The sequence below is a fragment of the Cimex lectularius genome, unplaced genomic scaffold (assembly GCF_000648675.2).
Source record: "Cimex lectularius strain Harlan isolate CLEC.00 unplaced genomic scaffold, Clec_2.1 scaffold183, whole genome shotgun sequence".
Classification (NCBI taxonomy): Eukaryota; Metazoa; Arthropoda; class Insecta; order Hemiptera; family Cimicidae; genus Cimex; species Cimex lectularius.
Genome location: NW_019392802.1, coordinates 105055 through 123980, shown reverse-complemented (window position 1 = coordinate 123980; position 18926 = coordinate 105055). Strand labels below are relative to the sequence as shown.

Here is an 18926-nt window from a genome sequence, read left to right as displayed (position 1 = left end):
TTGGATTTTGGATTTATGTAATCCGCAATTAAGTTTACACATGTACAGAGTTGAGCTTACAACTCGCACTCTGGGTTTTGTAATTTACAATAAATTACAGGCAGACTTCGACAATCACCCATCTGCTGTTGGCAATCCAGGATAGACCTTGGTCTCATCCGTCCAGCCGTTGGTATCCGATTGCTTTCAATAGCTAGGCCGGTTTAGCACCTAACGCATGCACTTCTTAGTTCCAAACCCATTCACACTCTCATTCATTCTTTAATACATTCTCTCTTATTTACATACCATACAATTAATTAGGGTAGTGTAGTATATGATGTTCCTCTATTAGCCACAACACGTATATAACTATCCTAATTAAGAATCATTGGGTACTCAGTATTTCTACGGCGGAGTAAAAATCCTCTCACGCTATTATATGCATTCATTGTCAACACAAGTTAAGGATGATATAATTCATTATATTTGGTGGTACGATTGACCAATTAACTTCTTTTAATTAATTAATCTTTATGTAAGCTATTGGTTGAAATGAAAATTTTAGTGACACGAGCGGGATTCGAACCCACGACCTTCGGCTCTATACGCCGTTGCTCTACCACTTGATCTATCGTGACTTCGATCCAGTCGGAAACCAACCCCCCATCTCAACCTACCTCTCGAATTTTCCCTAATTTTGCCCTTTTTTTAAATCCATCCATCGGTCACCAACTTCGCATCTCTACGAACCTTTCGAATTTTTCCTCTTTCTGCCATTTTTCATTATTCTTATTCTTAAACCATTTTCAACGGCTTTACTCAGGCATTTGAGTATCACAGTGTCAGGTTCATAACATTAGATCACCACACAGGATATGAGAAGGCCAGGGTTGCCTTAGGTCTTTTTGCCATTTTGTAAATGTCGTGTAATCAGGATTCGATTCTCGGCGACAAATGAAATGGTCACGGAGAGCTTTAGCGAAGATATACTTCGTTTTACTTATTAAATCAATATTTTATTTCGTGGTCCGATTGACCAAATAACTTTTTCCAGTTAATTAATCTTAATTTAAGGTATTGGTTGAAACGAAAAAGTTAGTGTCACGAGCGGGATTCGAACCCTCGACCTTCTGCTAAGTACGCCGCTGCTGTACCACTTGAGCTATCGTGACTTCGATGCACTCGGACACCAACTCCTCATCTCAACCTAACCTTCGAATTTTCCCTCCTTTTTGCCATAGTTCAAATGTCATACAATCAGAATTTGATTCTCGGCGACAAATGACTATATAACAATTAATTTCACTAATTTCGTGGTCCGCTTGACCAATTAAACATTACAATTAATTAAGGTTTTTAGTTGAGATGAAAAAAGGTTAATGGCACGAGAGGGATTCGACCCCACGACCTTCGGCTAGATACGCCGCTGCTCTACCACCTGAGCTATCGTGACCTCGATCCACTCCGACATCAACTCCCCATCTCAACCCCACCTTATGAGTTTTCCTTCCTTTTGCCATTTTTCAAATGTCGTGTAATCGGTTTGGATTCTCGACGACAATTGAAATGGAGACGGAGGGAGAGCTTTAGTGAAGTGTACTTCATTTTAATTCATTAAATTCCGCCGCTGCTCTATGTTCTCAATTGTCGTTGAGAATCCAAACCGATTACACGACATTTGAAAAATGGCAAAAGGAAGGAAAACTCATAAGGTGGGGTTGAGATGGGGAGTTGATGTCCGAGTGGATCGAGGTCACGATAGCTAGGTGGTAAAGCAGCGGCGTATCTAGCCGAAGGTCGTGGGTTCGAATCCCTCTCGTGCCATTAACTTTTTTTCATCTCAACTAAAAACCTTAATTAATTATAACAATTAATATTACTAATATATAATAAAATAATCCTGTTTCCACGAAGAATCGGATCAGAGGACACTATAAAATTAATTGTTAAAACGAAGAAATGATGTATAATATTAATGTTAGCTTCTCACATTTATTTTTGTATGTATTTTTTTATTTTTTTGTAATATGTAATTTCATTGCTGCCGAACATTCTGGACTGTCTATCCTCTCTGGGTTGTTCTTTTAAAAACCCTTAGTTATTTCAACAAAAAATTTAAGACTAGATTATTTTTTGCCGATTAAAGATAGCAAGTGGTGGACTATGCAGTACCCATGTTTTTCAATCTGTCATAGAAAATGATCCAAAATATTAATATATTCAAAACAGGAAAATGAGAAAAAGTGGGAAAATGAGAAATAGATAAATAATCAGATTGAAAGGAGAATGAGAAAGCCCAACGAAATAAATAGAGCGAAAGAAGATAAAAATACAAACCCAATACCGAAGATCGCGAAATAGCGAAACGTGTCTGACAGGTTCATCCACAGACAATAGGAGGAAATGTCACGATTTGTAATATCACTTTAAACCAATCGTGACACCGAAATGACAATTCAATTTTTGATTAATAGTTTTGTTTGAACTTTGACTTTGAAAAATTTATTTTTGTAATTATGAAACTTTAAACTTACAAGGGGAAGCTTTGGACGTGGGAGATCGATTTCAATGAAACTTTTTTGTTATGCTCGGTTGAAAAATATTACGCACTTGACTGAACATGCTTTCCAATGGGACAACGTGGGTTGATTACTTTTTACCAAGAAAAAAAATTGATACGGCATTACTGCATCCCAGAAGAGGCTTCAGTACAAATTTTTGGGAAAATCGAAAATTTACTTTCAATTTAACTCTAAATCTGGTGGCCGCAACGGTTTAAGCATTGACTCGGCCCTCATTACTGTAAGGTTGCGCTTTTAATCCAGCATTGCTACGCGCCAAACTTACAAACGCACATTGTTTCCTGCGGCATCCCGAGTGTTCATATAACCAGAAACTTAGGCTCTTATAAAACGTATGAGGGGAATTTGTTTATAAAATGTAAATAACATAAAAATTATGACAAGCCATTTCATAAAGGCCGCCAAAGCGACATAAACAATCAATAAGGCAGAGTTCCAACGATTGAGGAGGCAGACGAGAGGACGGCGGCAGGCCTAAGGAGAGACACGTTGGATTTGGAGTTACTCGGTCGCTTGCAACTTTTGAAAGAAGATAAAGTAAAAATAAAAGTGTGTGACCAGTGAAAAGTAAATCAAAAAAATAACTTTACACTTTATTACTTTCTATCATAAGAAAATATTCCCTTTTCTTTACTAAATTAGTTGTAAACATTTATAAGAAATATTCGATTCATTAATTTGTTATTAATATAAGAACCTTTTATTTTTAACGGATACAGCTTATTATTTTACTTTATTTTATTTTTTATAACCATATTAATCCCCCAACGTTATAAATACACGCTCCCACAATGTTATAAAATAAACCCATTATATTTAGTGGCCTATTGACCAAATTACATCTTTCAATTACTTAATCATTTTATGCAACGTTTTGGTTGAAATGAAAAAGTTAGTGTCACGAGCGGGATTCGAACGCACGACCTACAACCTCTTCTTTCGGCTTTTGACGACAAGGTATATTTTTATATTCTAATGTATGGTTTTGGTTGAAATGAAAAAGTTATTGCCACGAACGGGATTCGAACCCACGACCTTCGGCTAAATACGCCGCTGCTCTACCTTTAATCCTGATTACACGGCATTGAAAAATAAGGTAGTGTTTAAATCCATTATATATAGTAGTCTATTGACCGTATTACTTCTTTCAATTAATTATTATTCTTTTTATGTAAAATTATTTTGAGATCGTGAGATGCGATCTGGCGTGATGGGGAGTCGGTGTCGGAGTGGATCGAAGTCACGATAGCTCAAGTGGTAGAGCAGCGGCGTATTGAGCCGAAGGTCATGGGTTCGAATCCCGCTCGTGACACCAACTTTTTCATTTCAATCAAAACCTTACATAAGAAGGTAAAAATATGCCTTGTCGTCAAAAGCCAAAAGAAGAGGTCGGTACAGAGTTGAATATGGATAAACCCCAGAGGTGTTATGAAATTTTAAGTGGCATTTTCATTCCAGAGATTATAAATTGCACTTGGCGAATCTAGCCCAAAATGACATTTTTTATTGCAATAGCTTTTTTAAGTTTTAAGTTTCAAAGGGTTCTTAAAATGAATCCGTTTTGTTTTTACAAAAAAATTGTTTTTGCGTGTGTTATCTTATATTTAATATGATCATACGTATTAATTTCATATTGTATGCAAAACCCCAATCTACTGATGACTAACCATGATATGCACAACAAAGACGAACTTGATATTAAAAAAATCTACTTTAAGGCTAGCTAGTATTTTACAAAAAAATTAAATAATATCGGTGATACCACGTCCGCAGCCTCAAAATGAACTTTAAGGTTTAACTATTAGTTTGCTTAATATTTTTTTAATATTGTTTTATAGTAATCTGTATTATTATTTTTTGTGTATCATTATATATTAAAAAAATTGGGTAGTGAAGAGTTAATGTACAAATTTTGTTTTAGATTAAAAAAAAGGCGTTTCAGTGAACACTGGCTGCGATTAGGCCTGGACTGGATTTGATCGGATTATTCCATAAAATGCAGGCGCGGTACATTAAAAGCAATTAAGCCTAAAACTGGATGCCCCAGTTGGTACTTTGGGATCAATATTGAGGCGTTTGTCAGTACATGAAGTGTACTTTCTGTGCGGTTACGCATTTCACAGGGGAAATTAAATTCAATGATTTTTGCCTACGGTTTGTATTAGGGCTGAAAAGCCGGGGTCGGACGACATAGTGGCCAGCCTATAAAACGGTAGAACCCGTCTGGACGTAAATGGACATTTTGTAATTTTTGTGTTGAAACCGAGCCTAGAATGGGCCCTGCCCCGTGAAGTGGGAGGAACACGACATTTCTGGGCGTGTGCACGTCGTAATGAACAATTTGTATGCAAAGAAGTTGTACCGGATTCCGGACCCAGAACAATGTTGGCGAAAAATGTCAGAAACGGCTGTTGGAACTTTCAAGAGCGTCGTATACCCGAGAAATTAAAATTTCAGTTGAATTAAACTTGTCCCAATTTAATATTCATTCGCAAATTTGTTTTGACCTAGGTCGTTCATTCGTCGGAGAGTGACACACCTTAACCCCTAGGTTTACCTCCTCTGCTGATAGTAATCAGAAAAATTTATTTCTTATTTATATTAAAAATATTTATCTTTTTAAACAGCCAAATATTGGTACATGGGCTGGTACGTTTCTAAACTAAAAGAAAACAGCGTAAACCAAACACACCTCTTGTTACACAAAGTAAAACTGTTGTAGAAATTCTAAAACCTCAAATGATGTACATACAAATCAAAATGGTAATATATAAGATACGTCATATTATTAATAGTCAGGATCTTCCCGTTCCAGAGTTTTCTGTGCAATATACATAAATCTAGAGGTATAGGACTTTTATATACATTGATTATACAAGACCTTTTGTAGCCACAAGTGAGTCTTCTCGAAGCTTTTTTGTATATCTAAATGAAAATTGCCACGATAACCCTCAGGATAGAATATCCCCGCGATAAACTCCTATCTCTGATACGCCTTCGGAATACCGACGTACTCATTGAAAACGATAACCTTTGACCTGTTGATAGATTTATCTCCTCTAAAGGTCAAATCCCTCTCGGGTCCCGTGACTTTCGAATCAGATGTCTGTCATAGTTCGTTGCGTTATTCTTCCCGCTTTGTATCAAGCCCAGTTACCCAAAAACGGCCTAAAAGCTCTTTTGAGGAATTTACGGCTTTTGGCCATCTCGAGCTTTCTAATACTTGTTTATCGGGCCTACTCACCTTATCAGGTGATTATTTTCAAAAGCACTTTATGTCCATGTCTTCCTGTTGGAAATTACATTAACTTCTCGTTCTGTTCTTCAAAACGATTTATATATTTTACTTTTAGCCTTTTTTTTTTCAGTTTTGTTAAAGTAACAGATTGACTTTTACAACATTTTATTTTATTGTCTACTAATGACAAGCATGACATCCTTGTTTTATTGTTAAAGAGTTTTCGCCAAAATCAGGATCGCCCTGACCTGGTGACCTCTTCCGACGATCCGGGATGCAGCCGGCGTCATCCTAGCTTTTAAAAATAATTAATTGAAGCTTATTATTCAAATGAGAACCGCCTTTTTGATGGCACCTATGCATGCCTAAATAACTTCACCCTAATGCCTTCTGCGCCGACTTTTAATTTCCGAAGGCGTACTATTACTGTAATTTTAGGGACGGAAGCAATTTTGTGAAGTAAACCGAGTATTTTGCCCCAAAAATTTATGTTCACTTAGTCTGCACTGATGAACAAAGGGTACGCACGACTCAATTTATTTTGTTTTGAATTAAATTCATTATCTTTCTACATTAGTTACAGGTGATTAGGAGCTATTGCAGTAAAACTAAACTAAAAAGTAAATTGAGTATTGTTTATTTTTCTATTGACTAATCCCAATTGCACAAAACGTAGCATTATGCCATTCCATTCTGCTACGCCTATAGATCACTGCCAGTTAATCTTTTCGTTGATTTCATTTGTTATTATTCTTATTCTTAAACTATTTTCATCGGCTACAGTCAGGCATTTGAGTATGACAGTGGGAGTATTCACGATCTTTGTGTTAACCCTGTTAAGTCTGTTAGGTCCTGTTAGATCGAGAAAAATGATGACTTACTTGTAACATCTAACAGACCAGGTTAAAGTGACCACACGTCCCGATTTTGGCGGGACAGTCCCGCCTTTTGGTGGACTGTCCCGCGTCCCGCCGATTTTTAAAAATGTCCCGCTTTTTAGAAAATATCTGCATTTCTTATTTTAAATGTACTGTAAAAATATATTACCTATTATTTATTAAGTATTATGGTGAATATAAAGAAATAAAATATACATTAAAAAAACACATAAAATGCATGCAGAGTAAGCTAAATTAGGCAATGTACCGAGTTAGATTTACTCGGTGGTGTTCGATCATTGTCGTTACGTCTCGGCTTAATTCAGATAAGTGAGGACGGCCGTTAGACAGTGCTGTGAAAATTATTGAAGGGGACAAAATTTCAATTACGGAAGTGTCAAATGAAATCAATAATTTAAAAACAAAATTACGAGAAAGAATTGATAACGGTTACATTCCTTTAATTATTCGAAAAGACATCACTAGGTTGGAAGAACAAGGTGCCATTAAACGACCTGATTTTCTGAAACATGTCAAAAATTTTTATAATAACTGCTTGGAATATCTTGAAGAATGGACAGTTCAATTCGAAGATATTAAAAATTTTCATTGGATGACATTAAAAAAGGAGATTTTATGGGAATATGTGGAAAAATCTTTTGAATATATTAGTAACCATTTTCCGAAAAATAATATTTGCGAAAATGATATTTTTGATGAGGTGTCATTGGTAAAAAGATATGTTACAGATGAAAACATTAAATGTTGGTTGTCTGCAAATGTGGAAACAGACAAAAAAATGGACGGAGTTATTCCTTCATTTTAAACAGAATAATATTCCTTATCAAAATATTTTGAAATTTGTAGAATTCGCGCTCTCCCTTCCAGGAACAAATGCAGCAACAGAAACGTGTTTTTTCTAGTATCAATAAAATATGGACAACTGAAAAAACGCAGTTGAACATTAAAACTTTAAAATCTATATTAAGTGTAAAATATAATTTGACCAATTCATGTGAAATATTTCATTCAGTTTAATAAATGATCCGAATCTATTACAAAGTATTCACTCGGATCAAAAATATGACCGTGAAAGAAAATCATAATTTTTTTAAATAAAAAATTAAATTTGATTCAAAATCATGATGTTCAAATTATTATTTTTTACAAATATTTTTATAGTTACCAATAATTAACAATAAATACATTTTTGTACAAGTATATGAATGTATACAATAAAATATGTAAAATTAAATTGTAATTCTCATTTTATCCCATTTATCCCGCTTTGTCTCAATGAAAATGTGGTCACTTTATGCTAGGTTGAAAATGTAGTCACATTTAACAGCTGTTTTTTGTTTACATGTGTTTTATTCTTAAATACGCATAATTAAATTACACGAATCCATTTCTTTTGTTAATTTATGACCTGTCCTTATACTCTCATTCATAATATATTCATCGCATATCCTATAAAGTTGTGGGCTGTGGGTATGTCAGCACGAATTCAAGCTCGTCATTCGTTAGTACTTTTTGAATGTATAGATATCATTTTGAATGAAAGAATTGATTAATTATCCTTTTTTATTAATTTCTAACACCTTACAATTTAATACAAAAGAAAACCAAAACAAACAATAGCAAGCCTTCAAGGAGTTTTATAGCTTTATTTTTGGTTCTACAAATCGCCACAAGCAGCATTGCGGAAAAATTAACGTTTAACATTAAAAGAAGGCAGCGTTCACGATCTTACTGGACATTTCTCTATTCGAGTTAACACAAGTTACCATCTTACAAACATCGTTAATACCCCTAGTGTCAGGTTCATAAGGTTATTAGAGGAAGGTAAAAGCCAGGAGACTGAGCAGGAAGGCCGCCTAGAAAGAAAAAAGCTTCACATTAGAAGGCCAGGGTTGACCTAGGTCTACGGACGAGATCGATTATCGATGATCGATTCATACGTCATTAGACTTTAAGAAACTGCAGCATTATGGAAATGAGATAAGAAATCTGATAAGTCCGAATTGTTTCGATTTCCACAGAACTGTAGGAAAAGTTCACATCAACCTTCCTGGTGTCGGTGTTTTTATAAAAAGCTCATTTGTAAGCATGTCGGTTTCGAATCCAGTGCTCTGCACGGAGGCTTTTACCTTACGGTTATGAGCGCCGTGTCAACGCCTAAACCGTTACAGCCACCGACTCTCCACTCGAATATTTGTTATTTATGTTAAAATACAAACTAGAAGATGAAAGTCTAATCCTTTGCTGTGTTTTTGTCAAAGTATTAATTGCGAAAAAACAGCTTAATATATGTTAAAACGTCATATAAAGAACATATTATTCTAAAAACCATTTTGTCTCCTCTATCGGTTATCATATAACCATTTTGTTCTGCAGTAAAGTGGGACAACCCTTTTATAAGGGCCCCGTAAATCATCAAGTATTTATCCAAAAGGACCATATATCTGCTTTTGTAAGATGAGAAATCTTTCTTGACTATATAAAACAGATCATTTTTAAATGTTTCAATAAAAGAAATGCCATGTTTTATGGCCACTCTACACCCAGGACACCTTCCGAGAAGGTCGGAAATATTCGTTATATTTTTCGTATCTATTTTCCTTTTTCCCAATAAATCTGGCTTTATGAACTAAGGCTTAATTGTCCTCCCAATCACAAATCACTGGAAAATTATAGTTTTATTAAACTTTTTTTCAATTAATTATTCTTTATGTAAGGTATTGGGTGTGATAAAAAAAGTCAGCGTTATGAGCGGGATTCGAACCCACGACGCTGCTCTACTAGTATAACCACCTCTCTAGTAGGTTGAGATGGGAAATTGGTGTCCAAGTGGATCGAAGTCACGATATATCAAGCGGTAGAGCAGTGGTGTATTTAGACAAAGGTCGTGAGTTCGAATCCCGCTCGTGACGTTGACTTTTTTATCTCAACCAATACCTTGTATAAAGATTAATTGATTAAAAAAAGTTAATTGGTTAATCGGACCACGAACTCTAATGGTTTTAATAAGCGTTTAAATTATTGTTAAAAACTGAATCAACACAGGTATACCTGAATCCATACGACACATATGTGAAGGCTGATGTGCTCGGTGAGAATTTTATAGTCCATTCCATGAATAAAAGCTGGAGCTGCTATCATTTACACAAAAAGTCAATAAAGATAAAAAAAAAGATTTCTTCCCAGCCAACATACCTACACTGTCTGTGGGCCAGCTTCCCTTTGAGAGATAAAGCTTATCGTTAAAAAATATAAAAAATAACAAAGCTCCTGGGGATGATAACATGACACCCATCCTTGTGAAAAACCTCTCAAAGCAAACAACAATTACTTAGCTAACCTCACTATTCTAATATAACACATTCTATTACTTACGCATTTTCCCTCTTTCTGTTTTGAATTCTCTAATTTAACGAACAACAATTAGTGATTATTAATCTCGCTTCTTAGTACACTATCAAAATTGTAGAAAACATGGTAATCCAAAGAAATAGAAATTTGTCAAATGTAACAGAGTTTATTACGCTTTGTGCCCTTGTATTCTAATATTATACAATTGTGCAGATTGTGGATCAAATTCGCAACGAATTTATTGTAAATTAACATGGAAGATACTTAGCAACTTTTCACTTTATTCACTATTTTTCGTGATCCGCTTGACCAATTAATACCATTCAATTAATTAAGGTTTTAAGTCGAGATAAAAAGTCAGTGTCACGAGCGAGATTCGAACCCACGACCTTCGGCTTGATACGCCGCTACTCTACCATTCGATCTATCGTGACTTCGATCCCCTCGGACATTAACTTCCCATCTCAACCGCACCTTTTGAATTTTTCCCTCCTTTTTGCCATTTTTCAACTTTTCACTTTATTTAACATGAAAAGTTTCTTTTAAGCTGTACTGAAATGTTCTTGGTGCAACCTACATTTTTTCTTTAAAATTTTTGACATTTTTATTTATTTATGTAATGGCGATGGTGTGGGGTGGGACTAGATGTTTTGTCATCATTTTATTCTTTGCATACACGCGTTTCGGAACGTTTTCTCAAAGTGTCTGAAATAACACGTAGACATCATTTGTCTGCCAACGTTTCGATCTTTATTGAGATCATCTTCAGTGCTCAAAGTGTTTGTTTTCTGTGTAGATGTGTCATTCTTGTCTGTCGTGTTGGAAGTGCCTTAATTAATTAAATTAGTAATCTCAGTTGCTGTAATTAATGACTTAATACATTGTTCGTATAGCAAAAATATGTGAATTATTACTTTAAAACGGAAATATTTATTAAAATATACCAGACAAAATATTTATCTCTGGTCATAGCCCGCATTATTGGCGTTGTTTGTTTCCTACATACCAGGCGAATTGCCAAAAGGGGATTGACAAAAAAAAGCGAGAGTAATGTAATCAGAATGATAACGAACATAAAAAATATAATTTTGAACAAATATATTCCAAAGAACAAAGATTTCCAGAGATGGATGATATGTTACATTGTTGTTTATGTTGAACAATTATTTATCACTTTTAACGTATATTTCATAACTTCTGATGGTTCTTGTATGGAAATTGTATTTATATGTACATATTTAATTGCAGGTGGGGAAGAAGAGGAAGTAGTAGATGATGAAAATTACGGACTAGTCGAGGACGGGATGCAGGAACCGACGATCCCGTCATCCGAGGCGCACGACAGTTCCCAGTCGGTCCCTCTTCCCGTGTTTCTCGAGGAGCCGACCGACATGTACATAATCAAAAATAAGCCGGCAACGTTGCAGTGCCGCGCTGCGCACGCTTTGCAGATCTTCTTCAAGTGCAACGGCGGGAAGTTGCACACAAATCCTACACACATGCTCGACTTCGTCGACCCGCAAACTGGTGTCCGCAACCTCGAAGCTGCCATCAACATCACCCGCGACAACGTCGAGGAGTACTTCGCCAAAGATAAGTTCAAATGCGAATGCATTGCCTGGTCTTCGAGAGGTCACATTAAAAGTCAACCAGCTTCGATCGACGTTGCATGTGAGTTTTTCTTTATTTTTTCTTAAGATAATGGTGCGTAATTGCCAATTTTTGATATATGTAATACATATGTATAACTTGTAATTTTTATTTTTTTATTTTTTATTTTTTTACTGTTGATTGATTTGCCAACTGTCTTGGGAAATCCAAAATTTATAAGGAAACAACCTTTATTTAGCTAAGATCCAGGATGATTATTTTAGCTGTTTAATCGGATAAAGAATCAGGGCTGCTGGCTAGTCATCCTAAAAAGTGAATAAACTACTGCACCCCCTGAAGGTTTCTGTTGCTCACTAATAACAGAAATATAAGGCACTATATATTATGAGAATATGACGTGACGGACGGAGAATACTTTCCTCCTTCCGGATGTTCTGCTGATGTTAGCGGTTTCTGTGATGATCATGAAATCATGTGCTTCCTTTCAGCCAGCTCGGAACGAACCATGTGTCGGCAATTAATCCTTTTCAGGATTCGATTTTTTTATGTTTGTTTTCTTGTAGCATGACTTTTGACTACGTCAGATCACATATTGGCAGATCGATTGTATCATAATTAAGCTAAGCTTTCTTGGATTTGGTATGGATTACCAATGGTCATGAAGGTCAAGAAGAAATTATACTTATTTAATAAGTCTCAAGAAAATACTGTACAATTTATTCAATCTTGTCAGATTTCAGGTCATGCTCGATCAACCAGGAATAGTGGCTTCTGATGTGTTTTTCTCTGTATACAGTTATTACGGCAGATTTGTTGGAATTCATTGTTATTCTCCTTGGTTGACTTATACATACCTGAAGAGCACTAACTCATAAAAGTCAGAAACATCACTTGCGAATTGCGCCACCATTATATTAATAAGTGTTAGGCAATCCCTTGCGTACACCAAATACACTACACTGAGAACATCAAGGGTGTTGATTATACTAAAGGACATCTCACTGTAAACGTGCATGTTGCAAAATGCTTTTATGTTAGTTTGTAGCATGTATCTGTTGCATAAAACTTAACATTGTAAGTCGGCCAATATTCTGCAATGTTTAAGCCTTCTCAAGAAATTCAGGACAAGTGCATTAATGTCTTACGTAGCAAAGTTACGTATCGAGAAGCAGCGATGACTTATGAATGGTCTGTAGCTAGCTGGGTCCGAAGTTTACTTTTTATGGTTGTTTTTTTCAGTGTTGACTTTTGGATGTTCCTATTGATTTGGTGCATCTGTCTTGAAGGATATCATTATACACAGTGTAAAATAGAAGAAGTTGGACAATATGGTCATGACCAGGTTTGTTGGATAGCGATCATAGTTGCTTGTCCAGGAGGTGATAATTATTAGATTAAGTTGTTCCGTAAACAGCTCATAAAAGTTTTGTGAGAAATCACGAGAAGAAAATAGCTGCTGAAAATGAAAACAACTCTATCATATTTTTGGGGGAAGACTACAATAGTCAGTGTCAACAATCATTTACGGTTAGTGCAGTGATGTTGTTAGAAGTAGCGTTGTTTTTCTGCAGTTTCCCAAAATGCAGTTTTAGTTGGGTACGAAGTTTACTTGTTATGGTGGGTTTTTTTTCGATGTTGACTTTTAGGTGTTCCTATTGATTTGGTGCATCTGTCTTGCGAAGGATATCATTATACACAGTGTAAAATAGAAGAAGTTGGACAATATAGTCATGACCAGGTTTGTTGGAGAGCGATCATAGTTGCTTGTCCAGGAGGTGATAATTATTAGATTAAGTTGTTCCCGTAAACAGCTCATAACGTTTTGTGAGAAATCACGAGAAAAAATAGCTGCTGAAGAATGGAAACAAATCTATCATATTTTTGGGGGAAGAGTACAATAATCAGTGCCAACAGTCTTTTACGGTTAGTGCAGTGATGTTAAAAGTAGCGTTGTTTTTCTGCACTTTCCCAAAAGGCAGTTTTAGTTGGGTCCGAAGTTTACTTGTTATGCTGTTTTTTTTCGATGTTGACTTTTGGGTGTTCCTATTAATTTGTACATCTGTCTTGCGAAGGATATCGTTATACATCAGTGTAAAATCGAAGAAGTTGGACAATATGGTCATGATTAGGTTTGTTGGAGAGCGATTTTTGTTGGTTGTGTATGGTGTTCTGTTTGTTGGCTTTTCTTCTTGTGGTCTTGCCCCTATGATCGCTCTCTAACAATCCTAATCATGACCATATTGTCCAACTTCTTCGATTTTACACTGATGTATAACGATATCCTTCGCAAGACAGATGTACAAATTAATAGGAACACCCAAAAGTCACTTTTACGGTCAATGCAGTGATGTTGTTAGAAGTACCGTTTGTTTTTCTGCACTTTCCCAAAAGGCAGTTTTAGTTGGGTCCGAAGTTTACTTGTTATGGTGTTTTTTTTCGAAGTTGACTTTTGGGTGTTCCTATTGATTTGGTATATCTGTCTTGAAAAGGATATCGTTATACATCAGTGTAAAATAGAAGAAGTTGGACAATATGGTCATGATTAGGTTTGTTGGAGAGCGATCATAGTTGCTTGTCCAGGAGGTGATAATTATTAGATTAAGTTGTTCCGTAAACAGCTCATAAAAGTTTTGTGAGAAATCACGAGATGAAAATAGCTGCTGAAGAATGAAAACAACTCTATCATATTTTTGGGGGAAGACTACAATAGTCAGTGTCAACTATCATTTACGGTTAGTGCAGTGATGTTAGAAGTAGCGTTGTTTTTCTGAACTTTCCCAAAAGGCAGTTTTAATTGGATGTTAATTTCTGTAGGAGGATGCTATCAGCGATGATATTCACCGCTACCAGAAGAGCATAACCTGTACCATTGTTTCCAACCAAATCCCAGGAAAATATTTTTTATTTTTCATATAAAGTGATGATATATCAAGTGGAATTAAAATTTACAAACCTTCGTACACTCAGTGACATGATTTTAGGTTAAGCCCGTCTGTAATGAATGAAGAGGGGAGTCGAGGATGACGGCAACGTATGAAAAAGCGTTTGTAAACGATGACACCTTTGTCTCAGCGGATAATAAGATCTGGAAGGGGGCAAGCTGACAGCTTGGAATAATGTCAAGAACAGTGACACTGACAAAGGTCCCGCCATAGTTTTTACCAGCTGATATAGATTACCGTCCCATCCCTCATGCGGTTGGGAAGGAACGCGGGGAGAAACGCACAAATTCGATTAGGCACAGATTGAATCTCGCCCACCTCGCACACGCTCATATACACTCGCCCTTCCGACAAATAGGAAAAGTTATCTTTTATCCCACAAACAGACAATGTTTAATTCCCTCCAACTGTATCTAATTATGGCCTGGTTCAGCAGCATATTTGACATATACATTTAGTTTGGTGTCAAAATGTGTACATATTGTTTCACTCTGACGCTGATTTTTCACTGGTCCGCGTAATTTTGCTGTATTTTTTTGTTCTCGAGTTTAATAACATTTCATTATGTTGTTTTAATTAATTATGGAATGTTTTACACCTACTTTTAATTGTATTATCATTTATGAACGGACGGTCTCTTTCTGCAGATGGATCGTTACATTTGCATGCCGGCGAAGGAAGTTGTGTCGTAAAATAATAAGAAGCTCTGAAGGCGGCTGTTAAGGGCTTCGTCTGTGAATTTGATTCGTGATGCCTTTTCAGGAGGGAAGGCTTACTTAGGGAATTGATGGACCGCTCAGTCAAGCCACCTGCACAGCTTTTCTGTGGGGGATGGGTTCTTCTGGAACCCCTCGAATCGATACGGATCCTTTTATAAAAAAACCGTTTCAATAGGACTGTATCAGTGTATTAGAGAGGGCATCCGTATCCAGGAATGTCGGAAACCCTATCAGAAAAGAATAATTAATTCAGTACATTTTCATTATATATGAAGGGGCGACGTAGCGGTTCGTCGGTTATTGAATATTTCAAGATAATCGAGTCCATCGACCACCTATGGCACATAAGATATTCAGACGGTTTCCAACTTGATTTGACTCACACGATAAGGACAACTAGTATGCGGAACAGTCTGGGCATGATAAATTAAACATCTATAGTTTAAATAATTACGAATTTCCCCAGGGTGACGGGAATAATGCGCGTTCTAACTTAGTTATAACGATCGCGTGATAAGTTTGTTCGCCTCCGTAATTGTTCCGCTCTTCCAATTTCTAGGTTGGAAAGCTAACAGGAAAAACAAACAAAATGTGCGTGCAGGGTTTGGCGTCTTTAGGCGTGTTTCTTTTCTTCTTTAACCTGACCTAATAGAACGCTGACTTGCTGAACATTTATCACATTAAAGTGTAGGTATTACAGACGCTACATTACGCTTTCCACATTAATATTGAGAAGCTTTTAATAGCCTTCCTGTTTGTTCGTAAAATGTATAGAAGTAAGACGATATTACCCGTGAATACATTTGATTCCAAGGAGACATTCGCCAACTTACTTACACAACATTGCGACTATTTTGCTTGCTGCTTTCATCCGTAGAAGATTCAAGAAAAATATTTGTATGCTTACTGGCTGCCTTGTCGTAAATAGAAAAAAAAAACGTTAATACCGATCATATTAGTCGGTCTATTCTCGCAAGGTTGTCAATCTTATCGACATTTCTCCGGATCTGTCTGTACACATTAGAAATTCTGGGTCCAGATGTTACTTATTCAACGGAGATAGACCGGTTATCACGTTGACCTTTTGATCACTACCCCAAATCATTATGTTCGACGTGATTATTACTTTCGCCGGATATCAATTGATAAGGCAAAAAAAAACACGATTAACCGGTGGCATGTCTTCGATATGCCCGATGACAAACAACCTAAAATATGTTACCTACTGATAGAATTACGAGAAAACGATTTATTGGGCTATTTAACTACTAGATTAGATCGAATATCTCCGTAAATGTATGAAAATTATTGGATCAGAGTACATGTATTTTTGGCAAAATCTGCAAATGATCGGTGAAGAAGATAGACAATAATTTGTTGCAGTGGTGAGGTACGGCCAAGAATGAGGTAATTTATATAAACATCTTGTTTCGACCTTTATTCGGGTCATCTTCATTTCCTGGGGGAATTAGAAAACATATGGAGAAAATGCAATACAGATGTAAATATACATTTTGAACTAAGCATTTCACATTATCATAAAGTAGACTAAGGGTATTTACGATGTTTGTAAGATGTTAACTCGTGTTAACTCGAATAGAGAAATGTCCAGTACGATCGTGAATGCCCCCTTCTTTTCATAGCTTGTTAAACTTCAATTTTACCGCAATGCTGCGCGTGGCGATTGGAAGAACCAAAAATGAAGCTATAACAGTCCTTGCAGGTTTGTTGTTGTGTTTGTTTTGGTTTTCTTTTGTGTTAAATTGTAAGATGCCGGAAGTTAATAAAAAAGGAAAATTAATCAACTCTTCCATTCAAAATGTATGTATGCATTCGTAAAGTATTAACAAATGACATGCTTCAATTCGTGCCGACATATCTAACTATTCTAACGTCTAACAGCCTACAACTTTATAGAATATGGGTTGTTTCTATGATGAGAGTTGAGAGAATAAGGACAGGTCAAAAATTAACAACATAAATGTATTGGTCTGATTTAATTAATGCGTATTTAAATATAAAAATACGTGTAAACAAAAAACAGCTGTTAAATTCATGGCTGCCATGTTGGTTACCTGTGCCCTAACGGATAGCAATGTGACTACATTTGCGACCTAACACCTAACATTGGCCCTTGTCTGTTAGATCGAGCAATGTTAACTAGCTGACACTTACAAGTCTATGTCATCATTGTTCTCGATCTAACAGGACCTAACAGGGTTAACACAAAGATCGTGAATACCCTGATGTCTTGATTCGACGAAGTTGAGTAAATTTGTGCGTGTGTGTTCTTCGTATTATATGGTATGTTCAACCAGTAATTTGATCATCCTGGTCTTTCTATATTCACCATGTTGGTCTGGCAGACATTTCGCCGACTTCAGTATTGTATCTGTGTGATTTTCTGTAAAGTCAAATCTTTTTTAACAGGTAGTGGCAGGTGCGATGCGTGTGTTTTTATTTTTTGTCGTCCTTTTCTATATGAGGTTTTCGTTGCTTAATTACAAAGCAGAACTAAATAAATTTAAGATTAGTCAAGTGAAGTCACCCTATGTTGGGTCCCAGAATATGTGAGAATAAAGAGAGGTGAACAGTGATAGGCCATAAACTATTCTGTGGCATAGGGGTTTACACTCTAAATATGAGACCTTATGCAAAAGAACGAAACGAAACTGAGGAAACAGAGGAATTCACTCATTGGATATAAAAAATCCATGAACCTTGTAGTCAATGTTGGAAGGAAAAAAATTCCTCAAAGGAAGCTAAAACTTAGAATCTTAACAGGACACTGCAGGTTGATGGGTATCAGGAGAATGTTGGATTAATTCAACACGATTCTGAAAAGAAGCAGATATAACTTCAAAATACTTACAAAACAAGTATGTTGTGTGAAGTATTTTGGGATGTACAACTTAACCGTAGAGAATATCCAGCCATTGAAACTGGGCTTAGTGATAAAATTCCTTGATGAACTAGGGCTCACCGGTGTGCTATAAGCACAGAATGGGGGGATAGAAAAGTTCTTAAAGGGCGCAGTATGTTACACATCTCGAATCATACATTCATATTTTCTTCATATTCTATTTCTTTTTGTACATCATGGAGTATCGTGATGTATGTATTTTGTGATGGTTTTCTGTGTCGTGAATCGCTTAGTTTAATTTATTGCCATCATCCCTAAATGATCTTTATGTTCTTTGCATCTATCTTTTATTTTTCGTCCTATTTATCTCTGCATGTATGTTTGGCATATATGCCATTTTTGTCAAGTGGGTTGGTTTTGTTTTAGCAGTTCTGATTTTTTTTTTGTCTTCAGTGTTATTAATGCCTAATGTTAAGTTGATGTGTTAGTTTTTTTCATTTCTTATTTATGGGAATGTTGTCCATCTAGTGTATATATTTTGCAACCCTGAGAGATCTGTATCGACCGGTCAATCGGGGTGGAACACAAGGAGAAATTTCCCAGCTTATTTTTTTTTATTTATTGAATTAATTTTTTAATGGATTTCAATTGGAGACTACTCAGTATATTATTAAATTTTCTTGTTTATTCTAAAAGCCTAACCAGGTTAACATCAGCTGATATTTCGGTCCTGTTACAC

General features: G+C 36.0%; 1 protein-coding gene and 1 non-coding gene across 2 annotated transcripts in view; one reads left to right on the top strand and one right to left on the bottom strand.

Moving 5' to 3' along the window:
* LOC112127327 (netrin receptor unc-5-like) overlaps positions 1 to 11772 on the top strand; it is a 156009-nt gene extending 144237 nt beyond the window's left edge. The window contains exon 3 of the mRNA XM_024228082.1: positions 11301 to 11772. Coding sequence (XP_024083850.1) covers positions 11301 to 11749 — 449 coding nt within the window. The 3' untranslated portion in view covers positions 11750 to 11772. The remainder of the gene's footprint in view (positions 1 to 11300) is intronic.
* On the bottom strand, positions 548 to 620 carry Trnay-aua. The gene has a single exon. It is a non-coding gene; the product is annotated as a tRNA-Tyr (tRNA).
* Positions 11773 to 18926: the final 7154 nt, after the last annotated feature.